Raw genomic sequence first — 26,483 nt, 5'->3', positions numbered from 1 at the left:
AAGGTTACACCTGGTTAAGCATTATTCACCGTTCCTCAAGTGACAAGTGACCATTCCTAAAGTGTGAAAACCACTTGTAAACATGAGTTTCGCTCATGGCAGCAGCCTTATCAGCTGTTTGAAGCACGACAACTGTTTCAGCTGCTGTTTTCCCCAGCAGGAAACAGGATTTCACAGAAGCACACCGCTGTTCCTTTGTTTCAAACATCGCACAAATCAACAAACAGGGGAGAAGCACTGCAAAACAAAGATGCACCACATGGCAAATATGACCTCACAGGATGATGCTAGTCAGCAGATTGATGGCTGAGGGTCACATCAAGTGGCTTCTAGCAGCGGAAGCCTGAACTACAATGGGTTTGTTCCACAGAGAACATTTCTGGTTACTTTTGGGTACCCCCTTGTATGTGTGTGTGTGTGTGTGTGTATATATATATGTATGTATGTACATATATATATATATATATATGTATGTATGTATGTACATATATAATATATATATATATATACATAAATATATATATATATAGTATGAGGAGGGGTGGAAAAAGAAATGGACACAGATGAAACAAAAAAAAATTTTTTTTAAGAAATAAAAGAAAATGAAAGGTTACAAAACAGAATACAAATAAAGCATTGATTTACCATCTGATTTGGATTGTTGTCTTGAACCTGAACAGGAGAAATGTGAAGATCTGAAACATTAACAGGCTGACAAAGCAGAAATATTTGGTCTGTATGCATTTGTGCGTGTGTATTTTTAATATGCGTTAATGTATATTTATATATGTGTATATGTAATATTTTTAGGTGTCATTCAGATGATGTCATTGCCCTTCAAAATAGGTTTTTTTTTGTTGTTTATTTTACTTCTAGGGTTAGACATAGTTATTTATTGTTCAGTTTAATGGCATAGGTGTCAGTTGAAATGAAGACAAAGTTTAATATGTGTTTATGTAAAGGACATTTTATCCCCAACCCCACCATCTCTACCCCATCAACTGAACTGATCTTCAACTTGTTATGTGTGGGTGAGCTATGTTTATATCAGTTACTATTTTCTTTGGTTAACAAAGGAGTGAAGAGAATCTGTGACTTAGTATGTTAGACATCTCTATGACAAAAAATAGATCAAGATCAAAAGTAATTTTTACCACCCATTCTTTTCCTTGAATTTACTTAACCCCTAACAAACAAAAAGGTTACACCTGGTTAAGCATTATTCACCGTTCCTCAAGTGACAAGTGACCATTCCTAAAGTGTGAAAACCACTTGTAAACATGAGTTTCGCTCATGGCAGCAGCCTTATCAGCTGTTTGAAGCACGACAACTGTTTCAGCTGCTGTTTTCCCCAGCAGGAAACAGGATTTCACAGAAGCACACCGCTGTTCCTTTGTTTCAAACATCGCACAAATCAACAAACAGGGGAGAAGCACTGCAAAACAAAGATGCACCACATGGCAAATATGACCTCACAGGATGATGCTAGTCAGCAGATTGATGGCTGAGGGTCACATCAAGTGGCTTCTAGCAGCGGAAGCCTGAACTACAATGGGTTTGTTCCACAGAGAACATTTCTGGTTACTTTTGGGTACCCCCTTGTATGTGTGTGTGTGTGTGTGTGTATATATATATGTATGTATGTACATATATATATATATATATGTATGTATGTATGTACATATATATATATATATTATATATATATATATTGATGATGATGATGATGATGATATATATATACACACACAAACACACACAATTTAAAAATAGGATAAAATCTTTATAAGAAATTATCAAGTAGTTAGCGTGAAAAACCTCATAAGGGAAAAATTTATTAATTATTTCCTTTAAATATATTTACTTATATTAAGGGCATTACTATGCATAAATGTCTCATGCTAGGAGGAACTCAAAGTCAAAACTACCATAATAAACACATGTTTATTATGGTAGTTTTGACTTTAAGAGTCCCTCCTAGCGTGAGGCATTTATGTATAGTAATGCCCTTAACATATATATATATAGTGAAGGAATGTGGTTTAGTGGTTACAGTATTTAGCTCACGATCGTAAGGCCATGAATTCAATTTCCAGTGGCATGTTGTGTCCTTGAGCAAGACACTTTATATCATGTTGCTCCAGTCCACTTGACTGGCAAAAATGAGTTGTAGCTGTAATTCAAAGGGCTCACCCTGTTGCATTCTGTGTGTCACCCTGAATCTTCCTGACAATTACATTACGGGTATGCCTGTCTGTGGAGTGCTCAGCCACTTGCATGTTAATTTGACAGGTTGTTCAGTTGATCAGATCAACTAAAACTCTTGTTGTTGTAACCAAGTGCCAGATTTTATATACAGATATATGAGCACATGTTGAAGCCATTAAAGGCTAACGTGTTTGCTTCCCAGCATGCAGTTCTATGTAGCAGATTTCCTTCTAATATAGCCTTGCATAAACCCCCAAAGCCTTGTGAAGGAAACTGGACTGACTATGGTTTCGAAACTCATTCTTATTACACAATATAATGTTGATTGTGCCAAATGATTGTAATGAAGGTACATCTGTAGTTCTGCTATCAAATAGGCAGAAGCCTCATTCACTGAAACAAATGAGATATGCATATGTGTGAGTATGTGTGCATGTGTGTTTATTGATACAGATACCTATACATACATATCTAAACATATATGTATTATTTATATGTATACTTGTATGTAAGCAAATGTATACTTTAGATGATATATATATATAGATGTATATAACATGCACAAAAGCACACTAAATTTCAGCACAGGCCGACAGAAGGAAAAAAGCCATCAAGGAAACAAAATCACTTTAAAAAAAAAAGATAATGAGTGTCTTAATTACAAAAAAGAAAAGCTTTTAATAAACTGCCAACAATTATAATGACAGGGAAATGACAGGGAGAGAATAATTACTGGACATTTTCATTCATTCGTTTGCTTTAAAAATTCAATAATTACTTTTCTTTACAGGTGATTTAAATACATTAATCAATTTTGATTAAATGGATATCATGCAACAATATCACAAGCTATTAAAAGCTGGTAAAGGGAACCTCTTTTCATTTATTGATTGGTGCTGTTGTGAATAGAGGTTGGGGATTGTAATTTGCAGATTCAAACAAAAACCAAAGACTGCTGTAAGAGTGAAAAGAAAAAATTTGAATAAATAAACAACTGATTTTTTTTCCCCCACAAATATTTCTTAAAATGAAACAGTGAAAATAAAAATGATTGAAGCTACTCTTCTGATTTAATTTATTTATTAATTAATTTTTTTTTTTTATGATGGCAGGATAGGAAACTAAATAGTAAAACTGAAATTATAAGAAAGGTTTGTAAAATGATAGAAATATATAGATTACACTTTAAATCAAATACTCTATTCGTGTATGTATATATATACATATATATTACACACACACCAAAATAATCACTACAATTACATTAATATAACACAATTTGTTTCAGTAATTTTAAGAGAAAAGGTACCAGGAAAATATAATTTCATATAACATTGTTACTTTGCTCGTGTGGATATTTTTTTCCAATTATTTTAACTGAATTTTTTTTTGACATAATGTATTTTAGTAAATATAAACTTCTGCACACTAACAGAGAAAGGGATTTTTGAAGAGAGATGTCCTTACTGATTGCTAATGATTTAACTGCTAAGTGGGTAGATATGGTTTAACTGTAAAGAGAGCAACTACAAGCAGAGTTATGTACTTTATTCAACAGCACAATTTAATATGTGTATTATGTAAAGAATGAAAATGCAACCATGTGGTAAGAAAGATTAAGCACCTAAATCTCAGTTATGCATTTTACATACAAACACACACGCAGTCTTCTGATTTTCAACATTACTACAAGGTTTTGTTTATGAATTTGTTGAATAATCTCAGTTGATCTATGCATTTTTTTCTTAAGTTCTCTATATTACATAATTATTTATCCCCACTTAAACATGGACATTATATTAGAACAAGCTATACTGCAATAGATACTATGAGAGGAACTCTCATTTTGGCTTTTGGTGCAAAATGCACTCTTGTTTATATCACTAGTGGGGAGATAAATCCCTGCCAGCACCTCAAGCACCAGGACCACCAGATCACGTAATTTCAACCTTCCTTAGTCTCATCAATGATAGATGCCTGACTGCTAAAGATAGCACAAATTCACATCTCTGCCAATGATAGTGCCAAAACAGTGTTGCGATTACCCAGTAAACTTATTTAAAAATATATATTAGTGACAGAGACAGTTTTAATACTGAGAGGTAATATTTATCCCCACTTAAACGTGGATGTTCTGTTGGAACAAACTATACTGTGGTAGATACCATGAGAAAACTCTCATATTGGCTTTTAGTGCAAAATGCATTCTTTATATTGCTAACAGGGAGATAAATCCCTGCCACATCCAGCACCAAGACCAACAGATCACGTGATTTTGACCTTCCTTGGTCTTGACATTCACATAAATAATATATTACACCATTAATAGGCAAGCTGCAGCTAGCAGGAATTTCTAAATAGTACACCAAACAAAAATTTGCCTATAATTTTTAAGTAACGTGACTTGCCTCACCACGAGACACGTCTCATGGGGCCAGCGTCAAGTAAGATGGCCGTGCCAGCCCCACACTTTAACCATTTTTTTCTTATTTTTTTCTCCTTATATTTATCCTGCTTTATGTAAGGTCAACTGTTTCTTTTTTCTAACTGATGCAGCCAAAATGTTCCAACATATCACATCACTCTACCTGACATTGGAAAGTCATTATCATTAACTAGGCCCTAAAGTACCCGTTTCCTCCAAATACAAGCAGGTAGTTTATAAGAAGCAGAATCTGAGTTTGACACAAAGAGCCAGAATAGATGCCACAAGGTATCCTGCCTGACACTAATAATACCACTGCAATGGGTACAAAATATAAAATAGGTAAAAAGACTTCAATGTTCAAAACCAGTACAAATACTACAGAACAACTAGGAAGAGACAGCTGAAGGGTGAGGATGGCAGTACCACCCTGGCTGGTACTCATTACAGTAGCATAGACTGGAATATCATGAAATAAAGTGCATTGTTCAAAGATACAGCATTACTGCCTGGTTCAAGAACTGAACTCATGATCTTATGGCTGTTAACCGAGTGGTGGTGGGCATAACTCTAAAGCCAAAGAATCACTTCCTATAATTTACTTAAGATAGATCTCCCAGTAATGCATAACAGAAACAGTAAGTGTGTGGATGTTGTCAAAGAAAGGCATATCAAGTTTCAAAGCTGGATGGATGTACTTGGCAATGGCCACCTGTGGAATCTGAAGAAAGGGAAAAAGAGAATAGTTGTGTCAAAGAATTATAATGTGAAAAACTTGTAGTTGGGCTACTTACTTGAGAGTACAGCTTCCTGTACCATGGCACCAAGTGCAACATGGTGCAGGGATTTTGATACACGTACGATGTTTATTCCACAGTCCAGTAGAATGTTTTGAATCTGTAGATAAACAACAAAAAACATTTTAAAGAAGGGATTATACATTTCTATGGTATGTGTGGTTAACAAGCTCACTTTGTAATCACGTGGTTTCAGGTTCAAGTTTTACTTATGCAGCACCTTGGGCAAGTGTCTTGCACTACTGCCCTGGGCTGATCAGTGTAAATTTGGTAGATGGAAACCATCATACAAGTACATAATGACTGATTAAGCAGCAAGGTCACAGGTTTAAAACTTGCTGTAGCTCATTTTTGTGACTTTAAGTAGGTCACGAGAATTTACCCACTTCAGCCTGACCAGCAAACTTAAAAACAGGTGTCATTCTCAAATCAAAGTGAAGTGGTTAGTGAGAGGGCATACAACAATTCACAGAAACATGAAATTGTACCGCAATAACAAACACACAGAGAGCATTAAAGAGAAATTTTAAAAAACTTACCTCTTTAGGACACATCAATGGTGAGGCAGTTGAGCTGCCATCGTTTTGAGGAAGTCGTCTCCGGATCTTAGAAAAAAAAAAAAGAAAACAGTTCCAAAATTATAGAAATGTATACACAGTAAAAAATTTTTTAATCTAAGGTTAATGATCATTCAATTAAATAGTTGTCAATTATCAATTATATTCAATATCTTTTGAAAAAAAATTTTTTTTTCTTAAATGATTATGATTTGTTGGAGTGTAATGTTAACTTGCATGACAAGAGATGGAGCCCAAATGAGGAGGTTAACAGTAACTTTGAAGTTTTGACTTCCATCCCTGCTGAAACTTTATAAAGATGTACTCTATTAAAAAGTATTGAGTAATCCTTCAGTCCAATGTAAAATTGTTTTTATAAATAACTTGGGATAAAAACAAACATTAATAAATACATACAAGTGTGTGTATATATATATATATATATATCTCACTCATCTGTCTCGCTTTATGACGACGAAGATGACTCTTGAGTCCAGCTTTACTGAGGCAGAGTCTTGCACAGACATTGCATGTCAGCATCAAAGGAACAGCGATGCCCTTCCTGACATCCCTCCTTATTTTCTCATGTGCAACTCGAGATTTCTCAAAAGTGGCTGTCCCCTCATGCACAATCCTATTACCGGTAATGGTTTTAGTTGCCAATTCTGTACAAGATATTGTAGATCTTTAGCTGGGCTAAAAAGTCACATTTGATCACAGCACCAGTAACAGTTAAGCTTTGTGCAATGGCCATACTCGATAACGAGGGGGCAGCAATAATAATACCACTCCCCCTGATGAAGCGGGTTAAGCTGCAAGAGATTTGTGCCAGCACCACATAGAAATGCTCATGCCAGTGCCATGTTAAAAGCACCCAGCACACACTTGGTATAAGAAAGAGCATCCAGCTGGAACCTCGTGCAGCTCACCTGCTTGTCAACTTTCGTCTAACTGTCCAACCCATGTCAGCATAGAAAACAAATGTTAAAGAGTGATGATGAAGACAGACATACACACACACACACTATTAGTTCTTACCTTTTTTGCACACATTCGTGTGTCATTATTACAAGTCTCTAAATCTCTCAGCAATATAGAAAATTCACTCTTCTCTTCACCAGGCTGGAAACACAAGAACAAACAAAAATTAAAGATTAGATCATCACTAAGAATGAAACAACACAATTCCCACCCACCAAAAAAAAAAAAGAAGAAATAAAAAATATTTAAATTTTAAAAAAAATAAGTTGAACATAATATACCTGCAAAAGCATCTTAAGGCGAGTAATATCCACTTGGATAGAATCACAAGAACTCAGTGCCAGTTTCACTTGGTCTGCCATCAAATGAGTACAATTTACTTTTTCATTCACCAGATGGACACTATAGAGTTGCTGGAAAAAAGAAAACAAAAAAAGATCAAAAGTCAGGCATGTCCTAGTGTTAATGGGTATTTGGAAATTGGCAATATTAAATTTATGTAAAATAAATTGAATTCCACAACTTAAACACGGATGGAAACAACATTTTAAAACTTACCTGGAAGTAATTTAAGCTTTTCTCCAGAAAATCCATCGAAACAGTTTCATCCAGCTTGAAAGATAATTGGCAGAAATTATAAGAATTTAAAGTTGGATTCAGTTGTGAGATTAAAGTACAAAAACATAAAAAACTTTTAACTCGTAAACATTCAGATTACTCTGTCAAAATTAATGCTGATTTATCAACATTGTTTTGAATTATTCATGCATTATCTTGTAGTTTTGAAGTTTCAATGATGTGATTGTTCATTTTTAGAATAACATTGTAAGGTAGGTGTGAGAGGCTGGATCTGGCCAGTTTGAACATAAAACAGGTAAAATATCTGGCCCAGATATGGAGGTTTAAATGCTAAAGGGTTAAACTAGCAAATTTAAATATTTAAACCTTTTTGATACTAATCTGCCAGAGACAGCCCTTGGCTCTATAATAAAAATCTCCTGTTTGAAATGATCAAAATTAAAACCATTCATCTAAGTTTCATGTTAATCTAAGTTCTAAGCACCAGCTTAATAATGACAGTTATTTCTGAAACAAAGTTACTTGGAATTCTATTTTAGTAGTACAGCCCATCTGATGACCAGCCATGCCTCATGAAGCCCATTTCTCAAAAAAAAAGGTTTCCAATGCCCGGTGTGCAGTAATCATTCAGCAAACCACATCTAGAACCGTTTCAATTCCCTGATTGTGGTTAATTCACTCCTTTTATATTGTCAATGCCCTTTGGAATGACAATGAGTATTACAAATTTTAATTTCACATCTCTGTCAAAATCCATGGAGCTAATAATCCATTGGGAGATATTTCTGATTACAAACGGGAACAGAGTGTTATTTATCACAACTGTAAGAATTAAATAAGCTGAAGTACAAAACCAACTTTTGTCAGTGAGAAATATAAACTTCAGCATCATTTAACAGATGAGCAAGGTTTGAAATCAGATAAAATGCAAGATCAGAACTTGATGTGATCTGAAGCTCAGAACGAGAGACAAAAATAAATACTGTGAACATTGGTGCTTTATTTCTGTTATGGTTGTATGGTTAAGAAGCTTGCTTCCCAACCACATGGTTTTGAGTTCAGTCCCACTGCGAAGCATCTTTGCTAAATGTCTTTTACTACAGCTCTGAACAGACCAATGCCTTGTGAGTGAATTTGGCATATATGTATGTGTGTGCATGTCATTGTCCTCCTACCACTTGACAGCCAGTGTCGGTTTGTTCACATCCTTGTAACTTAGTGGTTCAGCAAATGACACCAATAGAATAAGTAGCACACATAAAAAAACACTGGAGTCAATTTCATTTGATAAACCTTTCGTGGCAGTGCCCCAACAGGGCTGCAATTCAATGAGTGAAACAAGTAAAAGGGTGAAAGAATAAAAGAAAACCAATGCAAAATATGAAACAGATGTCAATATAACTTACCTGATCTTTCCTCAACATGTCAATAAAATAATCAAGAGCCTTTTCATGAATGGCCATTTCTGGTACCAGAGTACTAATTTTCAATAACAATTCCACACTGCATGTTTTCAAAGCACTAAGAAAAACAAACAACAACAACAATTAAAATATTTGCTATTTCCAGATTAGCATAGATATGACTTTTTGCCCGATGGGATTTTTGACAAATGTATGAAGATTTTTGTATACATATTGTGTTGGTTGAAGGTCATTCACAATTAGACAGACTTTTCTAACCAATCATCAACAACATGATTGTTTAACCTTTTTGTTACTATATTTCTGTTGAGATGCTCTGTGTGTCTTTCATTTAATTTTAAATATAACAAAGAATTTAGTAAAAGAACTTAGTTATTATTATTGGTGAGCGGCAGAATTGTTAGCACACAGGGCAAAATGCTCAGTGACATTTCATCCATCTTTACATTCTGAGTTCAAATTCTGTCGAGGTCGACTTTGCCTTTCATCTTTTCAGGGTCGATGAAATAAGTATCAGTTGAGTACTGGGGTTGATGTAATCAACAAGCCCCCTCCACCAAAATTTTAAGCCTTGTGCCTATAGTAGAAAGGATTACTTCTACGACAGTTCATGGATAAACAACCACTATAAATGAGTTGACTGCATCTAGGCTGGAGGATTATGCATTCCTATTTCCATTGCTGGCATGATGGTGTGCAGTGTCCTTTCAAAGCATTGAAACATCCCTCCCCCAACCATCTCACAATTGTTACCAAAGGGGAAAAACTCAATAGTAAGGTGCTGAACCTACATGAAACAAACAAAATAATCAGGGTGGTTCAAAATAATTTATAAACGAGTTAATAAGGATGGATGATAAGAGATATCAGAACACTAAATTATCGATACAATTTACAGTTCAGAGAGAATGTTAGGATGCCATCTAAATAAGAGAGTAAGTTCAAATGAACCAGAACAATACGGAGGTTAAGAGATTCTGGAATTTGAAGTAAAATAATGATTACATCTTGGCAATCACCTGATGTAATTCCCAACCGAATATCCGTTATATGCTATAAGTACTGTGCAACTACCCAGAGCAACAATTACCACATTACCTTTCTAACTTGATTCTGTGTCTACAAAAAGGAAATCTAACAAAACACAGATCCAGCTTATCTTGTAAGTCACAGAGACACATCAGCAGGTACTAGAATATACTCCTTTAATTCTTTCTATTTGGAAAACCCTAACAGCTGCAAATGAACATGGATTGTAAAATAAATCGAATAACCCAAAACTGGTAACACAAACAACAAATTTATATTCAGCAGAATAGAACAACTGAGGCATAATTGTCTGCCACAACAGTACTCAAGAAGACCTGTCTGCCACAGTTGAATTGATACAGGTACTGGTGCCACATTAAAAGCACCCAGTACACTCTATGGAGTGATTGGTGTTAGGAAGGCCATCCAACTGTAGAAACCATGCCAGAACAGACAATGGAGCTTGGTGTGGCCCCTGATTTTACCAGCTCTGGTCAAACCATCCTACCCATACCAGCATGGAAAACAAGACGTTAAATGATGATGATGATGATGATGATGATGATGATAAACTTTGTATTTTTCAATCACTTTGGATTCATTTTTATTTTTCCATCCTAGCTTCAGAGTGATGGTTTGTGTCAGAAAACTTGTTTTTAAAGTCTAGATGTTTTTGCTAAGCAATCAACTAAGGAGAGATAGCAGTGGAATCTGTCATCATCTAGGCAAACTAAAATTTAAAAAATGATGCGCCTTGGGGCACAAAAAAAAAAAAGAAACTGTTAGAATATGTAGCTATCACCATCAGTTTAAAGTTCAATTTTCCATGGTTGCATAGATCAGACGGAACTTGTTGAGGCAGATTTTTGATGGATGGATGCTCTTTCTGTCATCAACCCTTGCTCATTTTCAAGCAAGGTAATACTTCTCCCCATGGCTAGACATGTTTTTTATGGAAGAATGGAAATGAACGATATGGTCATTTAAATTTATCACATGACATCAAGACAAGGAGATGTATGCATGTGCACATACATGTATGCATACATACACACATGTGTGCATGCACACACACATACACACTCGCGCGCGCAGAGGATGGGCTTCTTCAGGTTTCCATCTAGCTAATCCACTCACAAGGCTTTGGTTGGCCTTAGGCAAACATACAAGGCACTTGCCCAAGGTGCCATCCAAATTATAAATATAGCTTACCTCTCAAATTGGTGGAGAACTCCAATCAGGATATTAAGTAGCATGATCAGACTATTTGCATAGCTCACTTGAGCCCCACGATGGGTTTTGAACACATCGTCTCGAATAATGGTATCTGTGACATCAAACTGCAAAGTAAAAAATTACTAAATTTAGAAAATATTTCAGACACAAAAAATACCTATACAACAAATTATGCTAATACTGAATTTATATATGCATTTTACATCCCATTTTACCATACTAGAATTTTTTCCTAGTGGTTAGGGTGTCGCACCCACAACTGTGAGATTATGGTTTCAATTCACATCAGTTGTTCTCAGTCAGCATGTTTCTGTAATTTTTTTATACTTACACATCTTTTGAAGTTACTGTTTTTTAAACAGATGGATGCTTTAATTATTATCATCATTAAAAAAAAAAATTATTAACCATCTTACTAACAATAACTGAGTACTTTTTCAAACTCCGCTTGTCTAACACCCGTGGACACGTTTACAAAGTAAGAAAACAGCACAGCTCCCATGACTTTCGGAAACATTTTTTCATGCTAAGAGTTGCTGAAATATGGAACAAACTGCTGGCATCAGTTGTTAGTTGTCAGAGCATTGCATCCTTCAAAACTTCCATGCTTCCTGAGATTCACCAACACTACACCTGATTTTCTCCCCTCCATACACACACAAGCATGTATCTGACTCATACACTGTTCACTTTCCAGACATTTGTACATTACTGCATATGCTTTATACGCACTTTTGACAAGTTGTGGTGCACCTGAGCACTGTATACAATAATTTCATTATTATTATTTTATTATTATGAAAAAGGTGGCAAGCAAATAGAATTGTTGGCAGCATTTCATGTCTAAATTCTGACTTCAAATTCCACAAAGGTTGACTTTGCTTTTCATCCTTTTGGATCAATAAAATAGGTACCAAATGAGTACTGGGGTTGATGTAATCCCAGTTTTTGGTTAGCATTTATTTTAATGACCCCTAGAAAGACGGATGGCAAATCTGATTTGCACTATATCGATTCTGCCTATCACTACTAACATTCAACTTTTCAAATATGTTGTGGTGAAAGAAAAATACAAACCTTGTCTCGGACATGGCTGATCAACAGCTCAGCTTTACTGATTGCTCGTGGTACTAGTAATACAGCGAGGATAGCATCACTGTCACCTATAGAAGAAACAGTACAAAATATTTGAATTTATCTTCATTATCCCTACCGGATGATAATTTTGAACTAGCAATAGCAACATTCTCAGACATCTATTACACTTTTATTTTTTTTGTCTTTGGTCAGTATTTTCCTCTTTGGTTAGTAAGTGCTATTTCCTATTTAGTTATCAAAGGAAATGACTACTGTTCCCTTCAAACTTTGCTTTTGTCACCTGGACATCAATGTTTTGAAACTGACCTATTTTCCATTACATTTCACACAGATTCAGCACTGATTTGCTGAAGCAGAATTACCATTATAGCAAATAATCTGCTCAATACCACAGATTTGCTTGTTCGGTACACTGTGTCACGCTGAATCTCCCCGAGAACTACATAAAGGATACACCTGTCTGTGGAGTGCTCAGCCACTAGCATGTTAATAAATGAGCTGTGACGTCACTGGTGCCAAGCTGTATCGGCCTTTGCCTTTACCTTGGATAACATTGGTGGCATGGAGAGGGGAGGCTGGTATGCGTGGGCGACTGCTGGTCTTCCATAAACAACCTTGCCCAGACTTGTGCCTTGGAGGGTAACTTTCTAGGTGCAATTCCATGGTCATTCATGACCGAAGGAGGTCACAATAAGTATCAAGACAAAGATTGTATTGAAGAGATGTTGTTGGTTGAATGAACCTCTCTGTATTACTGCTACTTATATTATCAATCTCAATAGGATGAAAGACAATTATAGTAGAACTTTGTTAGAAATAGTGAGTCTCCAAACAAAATATCAAAGGGTTTCTGTAGTCTCACTTTACTTTACTATCTCAGATATTTCTACCACATTTACAATCGATGCTGGTAATAATAAAATATTGCTCACCTGTTTTCAAGAATGTGTCTGGCATGAATGATTGTAGCAAGGAGACATGGACATTAGCTTGTGCAACATCAAGCTTCCTCAGTTCCATATCTATAGTCTGTCAAATCAAAAACAAGATTAGTAAGTTAATTGACAAGGAAAAATAGAACTCAAAACATGGGTATATATATGTGTGTGTGTGTGTGTGTGTAAATGTAATATGTGACAATTATTCGGTAGCCATGATAAAACTCCAAGTTTCTTTTTTCCGATGGCTGGATAACTGAAGAGATGGTGGCGTGGATTTCCATCCCGACATCCGAAACTTGGAGTTTTATAATGTCTACCGAATAATTGTCACATATTACATTTACAGATAAATTCCTCTATTTACATAATATCGAGGTCTCCTTCATTCTTTTGTTGTCTTACTATTTCTATCAATATATATATATATATATATATATATTTACTAGTTATAAATAAACCAGGTGGTTAACAATGCGAAAGGAAGAGAAAGTGCAGAATAAGTACAGCTTGCAAATTTGGATAAATGAATTTCTTTGAACTCTGGTTTTTATTTTAAGTAGAATTAGCATGGGTAACAGTGTTAACATTGTATATTGCTGTTTGACTATTTTTACAATCACACAGCAATATAAAACTATTGGGTTGGTGCATAATTACTGCGGCTTTTTTCCAACAAATTTTATTCAACAAAAGCAATAACAATTTTTAACAAAAACATCTTTAAACGACGGTCTGACCGTCTGCCAAGCAAATGGGAAGCAGTAATTGGAGTAGATGGTGTATATGCTCCGGAATAATCATTTAAAACATGTGAAGAGTGGGAGAGTCATACTTAGCCCTCCTTTGACTCTTCTGATACCAACCCATCCATGACCACCCTTCATCTTGTGATGCAAATTTCTTATGCTCTAAAACAGTGATTCCCGAACTTTTACAGGCTGTCGTCCTTTTGACACTCAGGCGACATTCCTAGCACCCCCGCCCTTCTCTCACCACCACAAACATCAACCACTCTCTGAAACAAATTCAAAACAACTGTATTTCACAAATAAAACTTAACCTAATTAACCCATTATGCTGGGGGGTTTTACATTTACCACCCCTTTTTGGCCACCCCCCATTACTGCCCCACTTTTCTTTAATGTCTTCCATGCTGGATCGATCCACTGTCCCCAGAGAGGAAATACTGCCCACTTTGGAAACCTCTGTTCTAAAGTGATCTATTTGACATAAACATTCAATCACCCTGAACTGGTACTTTATCAGCTCCAGAAGAATGAAAGGTAAAATTGATTTAAACAGGGTCTGAACTCAGTGCTATGGGCACAGAAAACCAGAAAAAATATTTTAAGGCATTCTACTGCTTTGGCAATTTGATGCCATCATCATCATAGTTTCAATGCCTACTGTCAGACACAATTTGTTGAGGCCAGATAGGTTTTTACAGATAAGATGGAAATGAATGGCACTGTATGATGGTAATGCTTGTTTACAAAGTAAGAAAAAAAAGACAAGCACAAATCTGCATGTACATACATACTAAAACACACACATATACAACAAGTTACTTTTAGTTTTCATCTACCAAATTTAACCACAAGGCTTTCATCACACACGCACATATATATATATATATATGTATGTGTATATGCGTGTGTGTGTGTGTGTATGTGTGTATCTGTGCACACATTATTATACATAAAGGACAAATTACTATAAACACAAGTCTATACCATTTGTTCCTACATACATTTCACCATTGTGGTTGTTTGCAACTCTGCAGTGGATGTTCCAAGAATAATCGGATGCCTAACAACATCAGATCAAGGAACACTTTATTGCATTAGTTGAAGGGAGCTAAAAGCTGAAGTTCGACAGATGGCACACCATTCTGTAAGGATTTTGAGAAGGAAGAAGAAAGCAAGCAAAATGCAGAGAGAGATATAAAGTGGTACAAAGAAATATATATATATAACTGTGATGTTGTTGATAAAACATGTTCTTTGTCTATCTCCTTATCCCCTTGGAGATTTTGGGTAAAATTATATTAATGTGTCCTTCTAATTTAATTAAATTCTATGTCTTTGTGCAGCTGAAGCTGAAGATTGCTCTACATTTTAAATTGATGTAATGAAATGATTGCAAGGTTCAATTAAATGGAGTCGCATGAAACGATCGTACTGCATTACCTCTGGTTATCCTTGTTGCTTATTTTGATTTTAATCACCTTACTTTTAAATTGTATGGATAATACCATACTAAATTCTGGTGCCTCAACTTAAGTACCATATTCATCTGAATCTATACATACATATATATATATATATATATATCATCATCATCATCGTTTAACGTCCGCTTTCCATGCTAGCATGGGTTGGACGGTTCAACTGGGGTCTGGCAAGCTCGAAGGCTGCACCAGGCCAGTCAGATCTGGCAGTGTTTCTACAGCTGGATGCCCTTCCTAACGCCAACCACTCCGAGAATGTAGTGGGTGATTTTATGTGCCACCGACACAGGTGCCAGGCGAGGCTGGCAGATGGCCACGCTCGGATGGTGTTTTTATGTGCCACCGACACAGGTGCCAGACGAGGCTGGCAGACAGCCACGCTCGGATGGTGTTTTTATGTGCCACCGACACAGGTGCCAGACGAGGCTGGCGAACGGCCACGCTCGGATGGTGTTTGTTACGTGCCCTCAGCACGGAGGCCAGTCGATGCGGTATATATATATATATATATATATATATATGGAAAAGAGAAGTTAATGTATTTAATCAAGGAAGATATATAAATACAAAGAACTGATAATTTCCTGACCTTAGCATATGCCTTGCTTTCAGCAAATTTGGTTTTAAAGTCAAATACTTCCAAAGGAGGGGTGTCTTGCTTTTGCTCAGCTTCTGCTTGTTTGCTACGAAGTTCTTTGTTGTCATCCTAAAACAAAAAAAAAAGAAAAAGAGGAATCAAATACCATGTTTGCGAACTGCAGTTTAAAGGATCAAAAATTTTGTTTATATTACCACTTTTCTTTCATTTATTTAAACAAGAGATTCCTACTTTATACGAGAAAAAAACCCAGAAAAATTAAAGTAATACAGATACAACACTAACTTTCTTCACACTGATGGTTTGAAGCCTTCTATAATCCATAGTGAGGTACAGGTATTTGTATTTCATTTGATTATTTGAATAAATTTAATATTTAATTTAGAATTTGTTGGCCAAAGTGACCACTCCTAATTTGGAAAAAATCAGTAATCTCGAAAGACTTTGAAACAAAAGCTTCCCAAAAATTGATGCTTTTATTTTTTTCTCAAATAGAAATGATTTCTTAGATAGACACAAAGTTGGGAATAAATATCACTGATTAGATTAACAACAATAAATGAATAATACTTATTCCTTCAAACCCCAGAGCAATAATATAAAGTTAATCTTGGCTGGATTTAAAAGCAGTATGTAGACAACAAAAGCAAATGTCAAAGTCATTTAGTCTGATGTTTTATAATTGCTATAACTCCAGTAGCAGCAGTACTGATAATAATAATAACAATAATAATAATAATGGTTTCAAATTTTGCCACAAGGCCGGCCATTTTGGGAGAGGGGATAAGTTGAGTACATCAACCCCAGTGCTTCACTGGTACTTAATTTATCGACCCTGAAAGGATGAAAAGTAAAGTCAACCTTGGTAGAATTTGAACTCAGAATGTAGCAACAGGCAAAATACCATCAAGCATTTTACCTAGCTTGCTAACAATTCAGGCAGCTCATCGCCATAATGACAACAACAATGTGTCAAATTTTGGGACAAGGCTAGCAAATTTAAGGGCAGGAAGACAGCCGGTTATGTCAACCTTAGTACTTGTACTTTCCTGAAAGGATGAAAGGCAAAACTGACTTCAATGTCATTTGAACTCGGAAAGATTCTACCAGCTATTATTGCTTTTAGCAATAGCAATAACAGAAAAGTTAAATACTATATAAAAGTACAATGAGACATGCTATGTTTTCCTCATACCTGAAGTTGACTGACCAAATCTCGGAATTTAGAGATAGTTTGATCATAGTCAGCCATGCTTTCCCAAGCAGCTTCAATTTTTCGCTTGCTCTGTAAATAAAAAAACAACAAGTAAGAACAAAAAAGTAAAGGTAAAAATCAACAAATACATTAACATTTAATCATTGTTCTAAATAAATAAAAAAAAAGACACGCCTCTTATTACTTTAATTTTAGAATTTGCATGAAACAACTTCATTCATTGACTCAGAAAAATTCTTTTATGTCCTCAATGTTTGAAGGAAATACATAAATGTCACAATTACCCCACGCCCTGTTAATAAATGAAAGATTTTTATATCTATGCAAGAGATCATAATAATGGTTGTTTTTGTTTTTTTTTTTGTCAAGGCGATACATTTTTACTTTCATACATTGTTTGAATAAGTAATTCTATCTATCAACCATCCAGATCTGGCCTTTTACACCAACCCTACAAGATTAATTCAAAACAATGTGAATAAGCAAGCATTACAGATGACAGAGTAAACAGAATGCTGAAGGGTTAAACCAGCTTACCTCTGTACCTTTTAGTTAAAATTCCATAAGTGTTTTCCATAAGAAAAGTTAAATGATAGAGAAAATTTTGAATATTTTGATTTGAATTAAAACAAACGCTTACATTAGATTACCCCAGCCTCATCAAGCAAGCATTCAACTGTGAAATTGCAAATGAAGCAGAGGAATGTTCCTTGACCAAGAACTGATTGCAACAGTTGTAGCAAACAACAGTTGTAGCAAACAACCTAGTGGTCAGTAGCTCAGGACTTTAACCCTAAAGCACAAAACAGGCTAACTAAATACCATTAATCTATAATTACCTGGTTGTTGGCAACACCTTCCATGTTATAATTTAAGAAACAAGCCAATGTACTTGATGAATATATATCTCTCTCATCTTTCACCTTCCTATATGGCTACTTAAATATTCACTTGCGTAGTTTTTCCTTAAACCTTTAGCATTTAAACCAACTGTATCAAGCTCAGATATTTTCCATGTTTCATGTACAAACTCTCCATATCAGGTTTCTCACACCTACTCTACAATGCCATTTTAAAAATAATCACATCAAAATTTCGAAGCTACAAGTGCAGGTAGCACATAAAAAACACCTTTTCAATGTGGTCATTACCGGAACCGCCTGACTGGCCCTCATGCTGGTGGCAGGTAAAAGCACCTACAACACTCTGGGAGTGGTTGGCATTAGGAAGGACATCCAGCTGTAGAAACTTTGCCAGATCAGATTGAGCTTGATGCAGCCTCTGGCTCACCAGTCCTCAGTCAAACCGTCCAACCCATGCCAGCATGGAAAGCAGACATTAAGCGATGATGATGATAAGATAATGAATGATTCATTCAAATTAATGTGAATAAATAAGCATTACATTTGACATAGTAATCTGAATGCTAAAGAGTTTTAACAAACTACCTTCTCCAGAAATTTCTATTTCTTTTTTTAAACCAAGAACAACAAAATCTATACACTAATGTAATCATCTACAATCCATGTAAAAAATGCAAAGAAAAATAAAAGACAGATAATTTATAAAGAACCAACCTCAAGCAGGCGTGCATTTGTGAGGTCCAATTCTTCACGCAATTCCAGTTCAGTTTCTCGAGCATTTTCTTGTAGTTCTTCATTCATTTCGTGTAAGGTTTCCTAAATTAAAATATAAATGATTTTCGTTGTTTTTCAAATTAAAAACAAAAAAAGTACAATCAACTTAACAATTTTCCCTGGAATGTTTATATTTTATGTATTAAAAACTTACACCAAAAATATAAGTTGCATCTTAAAAACATTGCTGTCTCATTTCTAAACAACTGCTACAAATATATTTATTAGAATCCTGATTAACTGATCATATACAACTTCATGATATTCACACATTCTATGTAGCAGGCATTCATTCAGCAAATATCCATAGGTAAATGCAGCCACCTACATAGGGAAAAAAATTGAGTGGACTGGAATAGACTTGCATGAATCATATGGACTTGATATTCTAGTTAACAGAAATGTGCTGAAGCAGACATTTCCACTACAATCACACTTTTACGCACACAAACACAAATTATCCTTGCACTTATGCATATGCAAACAGCTACCTCTGATGAGTGTAGGGTTACATAATTGGACTGTTACCTAACACTGTTAAATTCCTGGTGTGAAACTGAATAGTAAGATCAGCCATAATGGATATATAATACTGTACACTTTGATTAATACTTTTCTCACTGGATTGCATGTTTGTTTCTCTTTTCGCCCTCTGTGATTTTATTTTTGATCTTCTATATAAATGAAGATATCTCCTCTGTCTGGCTGCTTTTCTTTCTACAAAATGGGAAGTTACATTGTGGAACTGTTATTTCAACGGGTTACTTTTATTTATCACCTGACAATATACATCTGCACTGCCGGATGCTCCTGAACCAGTTGTTGTGTGTCCCACCCATGAGGAATCAACGCTAGATGTGTCGAAACAATCATCATGAATAATAATAAACTAGAAATATGACTAAAAATTATTCCAAATCAATACTCAACATGAAAAAATTATAGTCAAGTGCTTGTGTCATGAAGACGCAGCTCAGCTTAGTGTCACAACTTGGTAGATAAACTAATAACTACTGTAGATCAGTAACACTAACTATAAAACTCAGGCAATCTATCACTTCATGAAGAACATGTTCCAGAAATCAAAGATTCTATTTTAGCCTGGAAATCTCTCAATATTCACTTTTAAGGCAGATAAAAATTTTTTTAAAAAAAGAGTTAAAAATCTTCTAAATTTAGACTATTTAAAACAAACATTACAAAGAAGTATGATAAATTTACCAAATCAGCTTTTTCTTCTTCCATTTGCTCAATTACTTCTTCCAGTTTTAGATTCTTCTCTGTGAGTGTTGTAAGCATTTCTTCTGCACCCAAAGCAGCATCCACCTACAAAATATTTTTTAAAAAGTCAAAATTTGTTCAAAAACAACAAAGAATAACTTGAAACAAAGAACAAATGTAATTCTTAAGATAGTATTTCAACACAACTAACAGAGTGTATAAATTTGAAGGACATATTAGTAAAAAAAAAAAAAAAAAGTGATTTATTATTATTTTCTTTACAGAATGAATATATTTAGTTACAACACAGAATTCCAAATTAAAGAAGAAAAATTTTGCAGAAATACATCTTAATATGATAATTTGTTATAATTTCATTTTTGTATTTGGTTTACAGGATTCTGTGTAATGCTATATTTTGTTGTAACTTGAGAGGGTCATAATGCCAATAATACACTCACTGCTTTGATTTCACTTCTTTAAGTTTTAATTGTCAACTGGTTAAGCATTTAACCAATTAACTAATCAGTTGTTTGATCAATCATTTGGTTAATCAAACAATCAATTAGTTAATTAGAAGTGAAAAAAAAAGTGAAATAGAACCAGTGTGTGTGTGTTTATTGGCATAATGACCCTCCTGAGAAAAAATTGTTATAAGTTATTGTCAAATCTACATACATCTTTCTCTACTAATTACATAACTTCTCCACAAAAGTCCATTGTTTTGATTATGATGACTAGCATCAACTGTGAACTTGATAAATGACAAACTGTAGAATGCAAGATTCCAAATGTGTATATATTCCATAATGCCGATTAAGATCTCTGAACTATGGTTTTATTGGTTTGTTGTATCATAAGAGAATGAAATGCCAAGAGTAAACCTTACAAAAAAAAAAAATCTGGTGTTTGCCTTGAAGGAAGTTATACATACAAATTTAGATGGATTTCCATTGATTTCTGCAGCTGAATTGATACTAAATAATGTGCTCTGTACTCCATTAGACTTTTGTCTGGTTAATGTTGCTTACTTATTACTGAAAGCTCTTTTCATATGCTAGGTTTTATAAGCTGACCTTATAGAATATATTTGACAGAAATCGTAGTCATCGCCAACGCCAGTGTCATTTGACTGGCACCTGTGCAGGTGGCATGTAAAAAGAACTGTTCGAGCATTGGGCCTCATGGAGGCAGTGACAGGTGAGTGAGGCTTTTGGTAATATACTGTGCTGTATAGACCAGTCAAACCAAGTGAGACCGTAGTTGTAGCCAATGTCAGGTCAATGGCACCTGTGCCAGTGGCACATAAAAAACTCATTACACTCTCGGAGTGGTTGGCATTAGGAAGGGCATTCAGCCATAGAAACCTTGCCAAATCAGATCAGAACCTGATGCAGCTCCCCGGCTTACCAGTTTTCAGTCAAACCGTCCAACCCATGCCAGCATGGAAAGTGGATGTATGATGATGATAAAGACAGAATATATCTGACAGATAAAGACAGGATATATATAGTCATATATTACTGGTATTATTTTAGAAGTTAAAAGAGCTGGTCTAACCCAGATTCACAAGTTGAATTTATGAAAAAAAACAAAAGCTTAATGGGTTTTAGTCCAGTGAAATATCCACCTCCACATCAAAGTTTGTTTCACATTAAGGATACTTTTCATCAAACAATTTTGCAGAAGAATGATTTTAAGAGAAAAATCATTCTGATATATTTGGTCATTCAATAAAAACAAAACATTAGCTATGGAATAGTTATTTGTAAAACAAAAAAAAAAACAAAAAAAAAAACTAGCATTTTATCATAAATGTATATATACATATTTATGAAAAGTTAAAAATAAGGTACAACATGAAGTAGACACTTAAACATAAGATCTACTTCACAACTGATTTTTTTTTATACTTACAAAACAATGCTGTTAAGGGGATTTTTTTTTTTTTTTTTTTAATTTAAAAAATACATTTTGCCAACAAAAAGTCATTTTACCCTCAAATGGTATAAAGAAAAAAAAAGAAAAAGAAATAAAGGCATTGAATAAAGTAATTAAGAAGCATAAGCAGACCTGAAGGACCCATTTGACCAGGAAGGGACAAAGAACCTTAATGGTAGCTGCATTGAGGGGGGAAAATATGAGCCCTCTAATATAAATAGTAGCTATTTGTTAGTAGTTCTGAGCCAATATAAGAAACCTTCTTTACAAAAGCTGCGATTATTGGTGGTGGTAGCAAAGAGCAAGTATAAACCCTTCTCCAGAAAAGAGGAGAGGAAATGGCTATTGGCAGCATTGAGAGGTCAAATTGAGGAAGAGAGTCTCCTAAAAAAAAAGTTGTTGTAAATAGCATAAAGTAAATATGAAATACTCTTCCAAGTAATAGCAGTTTTGGGAAAATGAAAAGCAATTATTATGAGAAGCAAGTATATAAATATATATATATATATATATATATATAAGTATAATTTAGAAAAATGAGAAAATTGTTAGGGATACCTTAAAGCAAATATAATTGATAATAATAATTTTTAAAAAAACCCAAAATAAATACCACTTTAGAGAGTTAAAGTCAGTGTAATTAAAGTCAGCGTAATTTTATTTTAAGTTTTAACTAGTGCTGGTGAAAGACCTTAACCAATGAGTTATCAAAATTTAGTGCTTGACTAAACAAACAAACAAAACAACTAACAAGCAGTAAACTATATAACTACTGTGAATTATTGAACCTTCAAGGACTAGAGCCTCTAAAATAAAACCAAAGCTTCTATGGTAAGACCAACTATGTATTAGTGAGGTTTAATCTTAGGAGTAGAATATCAAATTAATAAATACATTATAAGGTTAGGTTTGAGGAGAAAACTGAAGATTTCGTTGCAAAATTAAAATGAAATGGTGAAATATGAAGCCAAAAGAAAAAAAAGAACAAGAAAATGATTAAAATGCAATTATATTTTCATGGAAAATATCAGTACGTTAAGTCCATGGCTCAAATTAATTCCAGGTCAGAGCCTTTTCACTTCACATCACTTGTCTTGCTAATGTATCGCAGAAGAGAATGAACAATGTCACAGAGTGGTAGTTATGATTTGAGTAGCGACTGAATATTTACAAGAGAAATCTGTAAAATTTCCCTTTTTTTCTGTGTGTGTGTGTGTGTATGTATCCATATGCATGCATTACCGTAGATGGATGTTTGTATGTGCATGTCTGCATGTACATACTTACGTATATATGTTCATATGCGCTTACATACATATTTGAACAGATATGTACATTCATTTTAAATTTTTTAAAAATATGTTATTGTCTGGTTCAGACTACAGTAAAGAATGAGCTACAGAGATTTTAGTAATCAAATGCTTAAACTGCTGTGTCTGTATAACATAAATAAATAAATATCTATACAGTCAGAATAATAAAAGTGTGCATGGAGGCATATACACAGAGATGTGCATCTATATATAGATGCAAGTGTGTTCCTATCAGAACTCAAAACGAACAAACAGAAATGGTGAAAGAAATCTTATACAGGCTGGAGTGAAGTATTAGTTGTAGAGCAGTAAGTAATCGTAAGTAACGAATATATGCAATACAAATCTTCAAAGTAACAAATGCTATATGTTATATTGAATGACTATTTACGTATTAGTGTGTGAGCAAATATATATATATATAGAGAGAGAGAGAGAATTAAAAGACAGAACCTCCATAAAGTAATTTAATTAATAATTAAAGATATCTATAATAAAATATAAATTTAAATATATTACTAACATTGTACTAAAAATTTCTATACTAAATAATATACATTAAAAATATACACATTAAAATGACATTATTATTAATATTGTACTGAAAATTTCTATACTAAATAATACACATTAAAACGACGACACGTGTTTCGTGACTATGTATACAAATCTACAATATTAAAATCAATAATCTCAAAAATTGATATTTCTTCGATCCAAAGATACATAGCCACTCTTCAGGTCTCAATAATATAAAATAAATTTACAACATAAATGAAGACGTTATAATTACACTCTACATTTATAAATAATTGATAAGATTTAACAATATTAAGGAAAAGTAGGAGCATGACTCCTATATATATATATATATATTGCTTAAGTATTACTCAAGCAATCAACAATGAGTCCACAGCATCTTATAGCAGAAACAGCTGTAAGCTAATGAAGTTCATAAGATAATCGTTTATTTCTCTGTCATCTTATATTCTTTTTATATATATATATATACACACACATACACAAGGGGGTGCTGAAAAGTCCCTGGCTTTGAGTAAAACAAAATACAGGATGATCAGTTAATAATGATTTTTATTCAACATATTCACCTAGTTATTGCAGCAGCTCAGTTTTGCTAGGCCCTGTAAAAGAATTTGAAAGTTTGGGCCTCCAACCAGGCACTTCACAATACCATTAAAGCCAGGAACTTTTCAGCAGTCCTCATGTATGCATGCATATATGCATTAGATGTTGCTATACACCACTGATCACAATGTACTTCTTTGCATTGTTGTAGCATTCAAATGACACCACCCAGCTGACTAGGCATATAAGTAACTGAGATCATGACATTCCTGTCTAAACAGGATGCTAGTCCATAGCAAGGTTATACTCATTTACAGCTGAGTCAACTGGAGCAAAGAGAAATGAAGTGTTTTGCTCAAGAAAGCAAAGAACCTCCCAGTTTGGGAAATCAAAGCCACAATCTTGTGCTCATGAATGTAACACCCTAACCCAGTTGTTCTCAATCATATTTTACCTATGGACTCTTTTGATTCCCATTTTATTTGGATGGACCCTATTAACCATTCCTTATTAAAAAAAAAACCCTATCATGCTTTTTAATTATATAGTACTAGGAATTTTATAAGAAAATTGTTAAAATAACTTGTGTGTTTTAGAACTATAACCAATCTATTACATATAAAGTTTAACAACAAAATCTTATATGGACCCCCACCCAAGGGCTATATGGAACCTAGTTGAAAACCACTTCCCTAACCACTAATGGATGGATATGCAGGTGTGTGTATGTTAGTGTGTGTGTGTGTGTGTGTATATATATATATATATTATATATATATATATTTATTTAGTGAAGGGAAGAAATGGAGCTGAACGAAGATTCTACAAAATTCCTTTTTATATATAATACATAAATTTTGTAGAATCTTCGTTCAGCTCCATTTCTTCCCTTCACTAAATATATAAAACTTCAATTATCCACGCTAAGGCACGGTTGCGACACCCCATGGCCGTAACCTCAACCGTGTTTTTTTCTGTTGTGATTTTTGCTACCCAGGTATCGGTTAAATTTTGAATAATCCGTAACAAGATATTTCATTTATCCATTTCAATAAATATATATATATATATATATATACATATACATACATACACTAGACTACCCATGACCAGTTGGGTCACCAATAGTTCAAGGTACCCGAAAAAACTGCATATCTCAGGAATCTGTGGTCCGATTTACGCAAAACTTATGTTATTCCGTGTGTATTCACATATCAATGGTCCCTTACTTTCAAAGCATTTTCCCCATTATACGCAGGTTTGGCTATTTATAAAGGTACCCGTAAAAAAATAACACGTATATCGGTAACCCATGGTCCGATTTACGCAAAACATAGATACATGTATTCTGTTTGTATTCACATGAGCATCCGATTCCTGATCTCTCCTGCTTTTGTCTCTTTCCCTCTGTTCCGCCAGATGTTCAGCCCTTGCTTTATCAGTCTCATTGACCCTACTGTATTTTTTATAATTAAATCTTATTAGGAATTGTACGAAAAAATAATTTAATATTTTGTACATGGTAAGAGTATAAGCAATTTATTGCTTGTAAATTTTAACAAGAAAAATCTTACATGGGCCCCCAAGGGCCATATGGACCCTGGTTGAGAAGCCCTGCATTACATTATGTATGTATGCATATGTGTGTGTGTTTGTTTATACATGTGTCCATGCATGCAATACTACAAAAGTTTACTAATCAACAATATTACCACATTAGTAGTAACTACAAACAATAACATGTTTCACACTTAAAACATTGTTTTTAACATTCCATTTTCTTTCTTATAACTTCAAGGTAATAATTTGGTCAATTAGACACTTTGGACATTTGTCAAGACATCCATTGTTTTTTTTACTATCTTGTACACCACTTTCTGATGCATTTTTTTAATATAAATCACTTCATAGATTAACAGTCTTGCTAGTCACTGCATTGTTGCTATTATTATGTAACACCAGTCAG

At 34.3% G+C, this 26,483-nt stretch overlaps 1 protein-coding gene across 6 annotated transcripts in view; it reads right to left on the bottom strand.

Moving 5' to 3' along the window:
- LOC115219018 (dynactin subunit 1) overlaps nt 1-26,483 on the bottom strand; it is a 106,166-nt gene that overhangs the window by 32,069 nt on the left and 47,614 nt on the right. For 4 of the 6 annotated variants that reach the window (XM_036509013.1, XM_029789059.2, XM_029789061.2 and 1 more), the window contains 14 exons: nt 20,178-20,282; nt 18,897-18,998; nt 17,299-17,388; nt 16,095-16,211; nt 13,267-13,363; nt 12,314-12,399; nt 11,213-11,340; nt 8,954-9,068; nt 7,527-7,580; nt 7,250-7,381; nt 7,026-7,109; nt 5,970-6,035; nt 5,428-5,530; nt 646-672 (listed from right to left, as the gene is read on the bottom strand). In XM_036509013.1, the coding sequence (XP_036364906.1) occupies nt 646-672; nt 5,428-5,530; nt 5,970-6,035; nt 7,026-7,109; nt 7,250-7,381; nt 7,527-7,580; nt 8,954-9,068; nt 11,213-11,340; nt 12,314-12,399; nt 13,267-13,363; nt 16,095-16,211; nt 17,299-17,388; nt 18,897-18,998; nt 20,178-20,282 (1,306 nt within the window). The remainder of the gene's footprint in view (nt 1-645; nt 673-5,427; nt 5,531-5,969; nt 6,036-7,025; nt 7,110-7,249; nt 7,382-7,526; nt 7,581-8,953; nt 9,069-11,212; nt 11,341-12,313; nt 12,400-13,266; nt 13,364-16,094; nt 16,212-17,298; nt 17,389-18,896; nt 18,999-20,177; nt 20,283-26,483) is intronic. The other 2 variants (XM_036509014.1, XM_029789062.2) reach the window with 1 other exon arrangement.

This window comes from Octopus sinensis, linkage group LG14 (genome assembly GCF_006345805.1).
Source record: "Octopus sinensis linkage group LG14, ASM634580v1, whole genome shotgun sequence".
In the NCBI taxonomy this organism is placed as follows: Eukaryota; Metazoa; Mollusca; class Cephalopoda; order Octopoda; family Octopodidae; genus Octopus; species Octopus sinensis.
The sequence above is the reverse complement of the archived record's forward strand: the minus strand, read 5'-3'. Positions and strand labels throughout refer to the sequence as shown.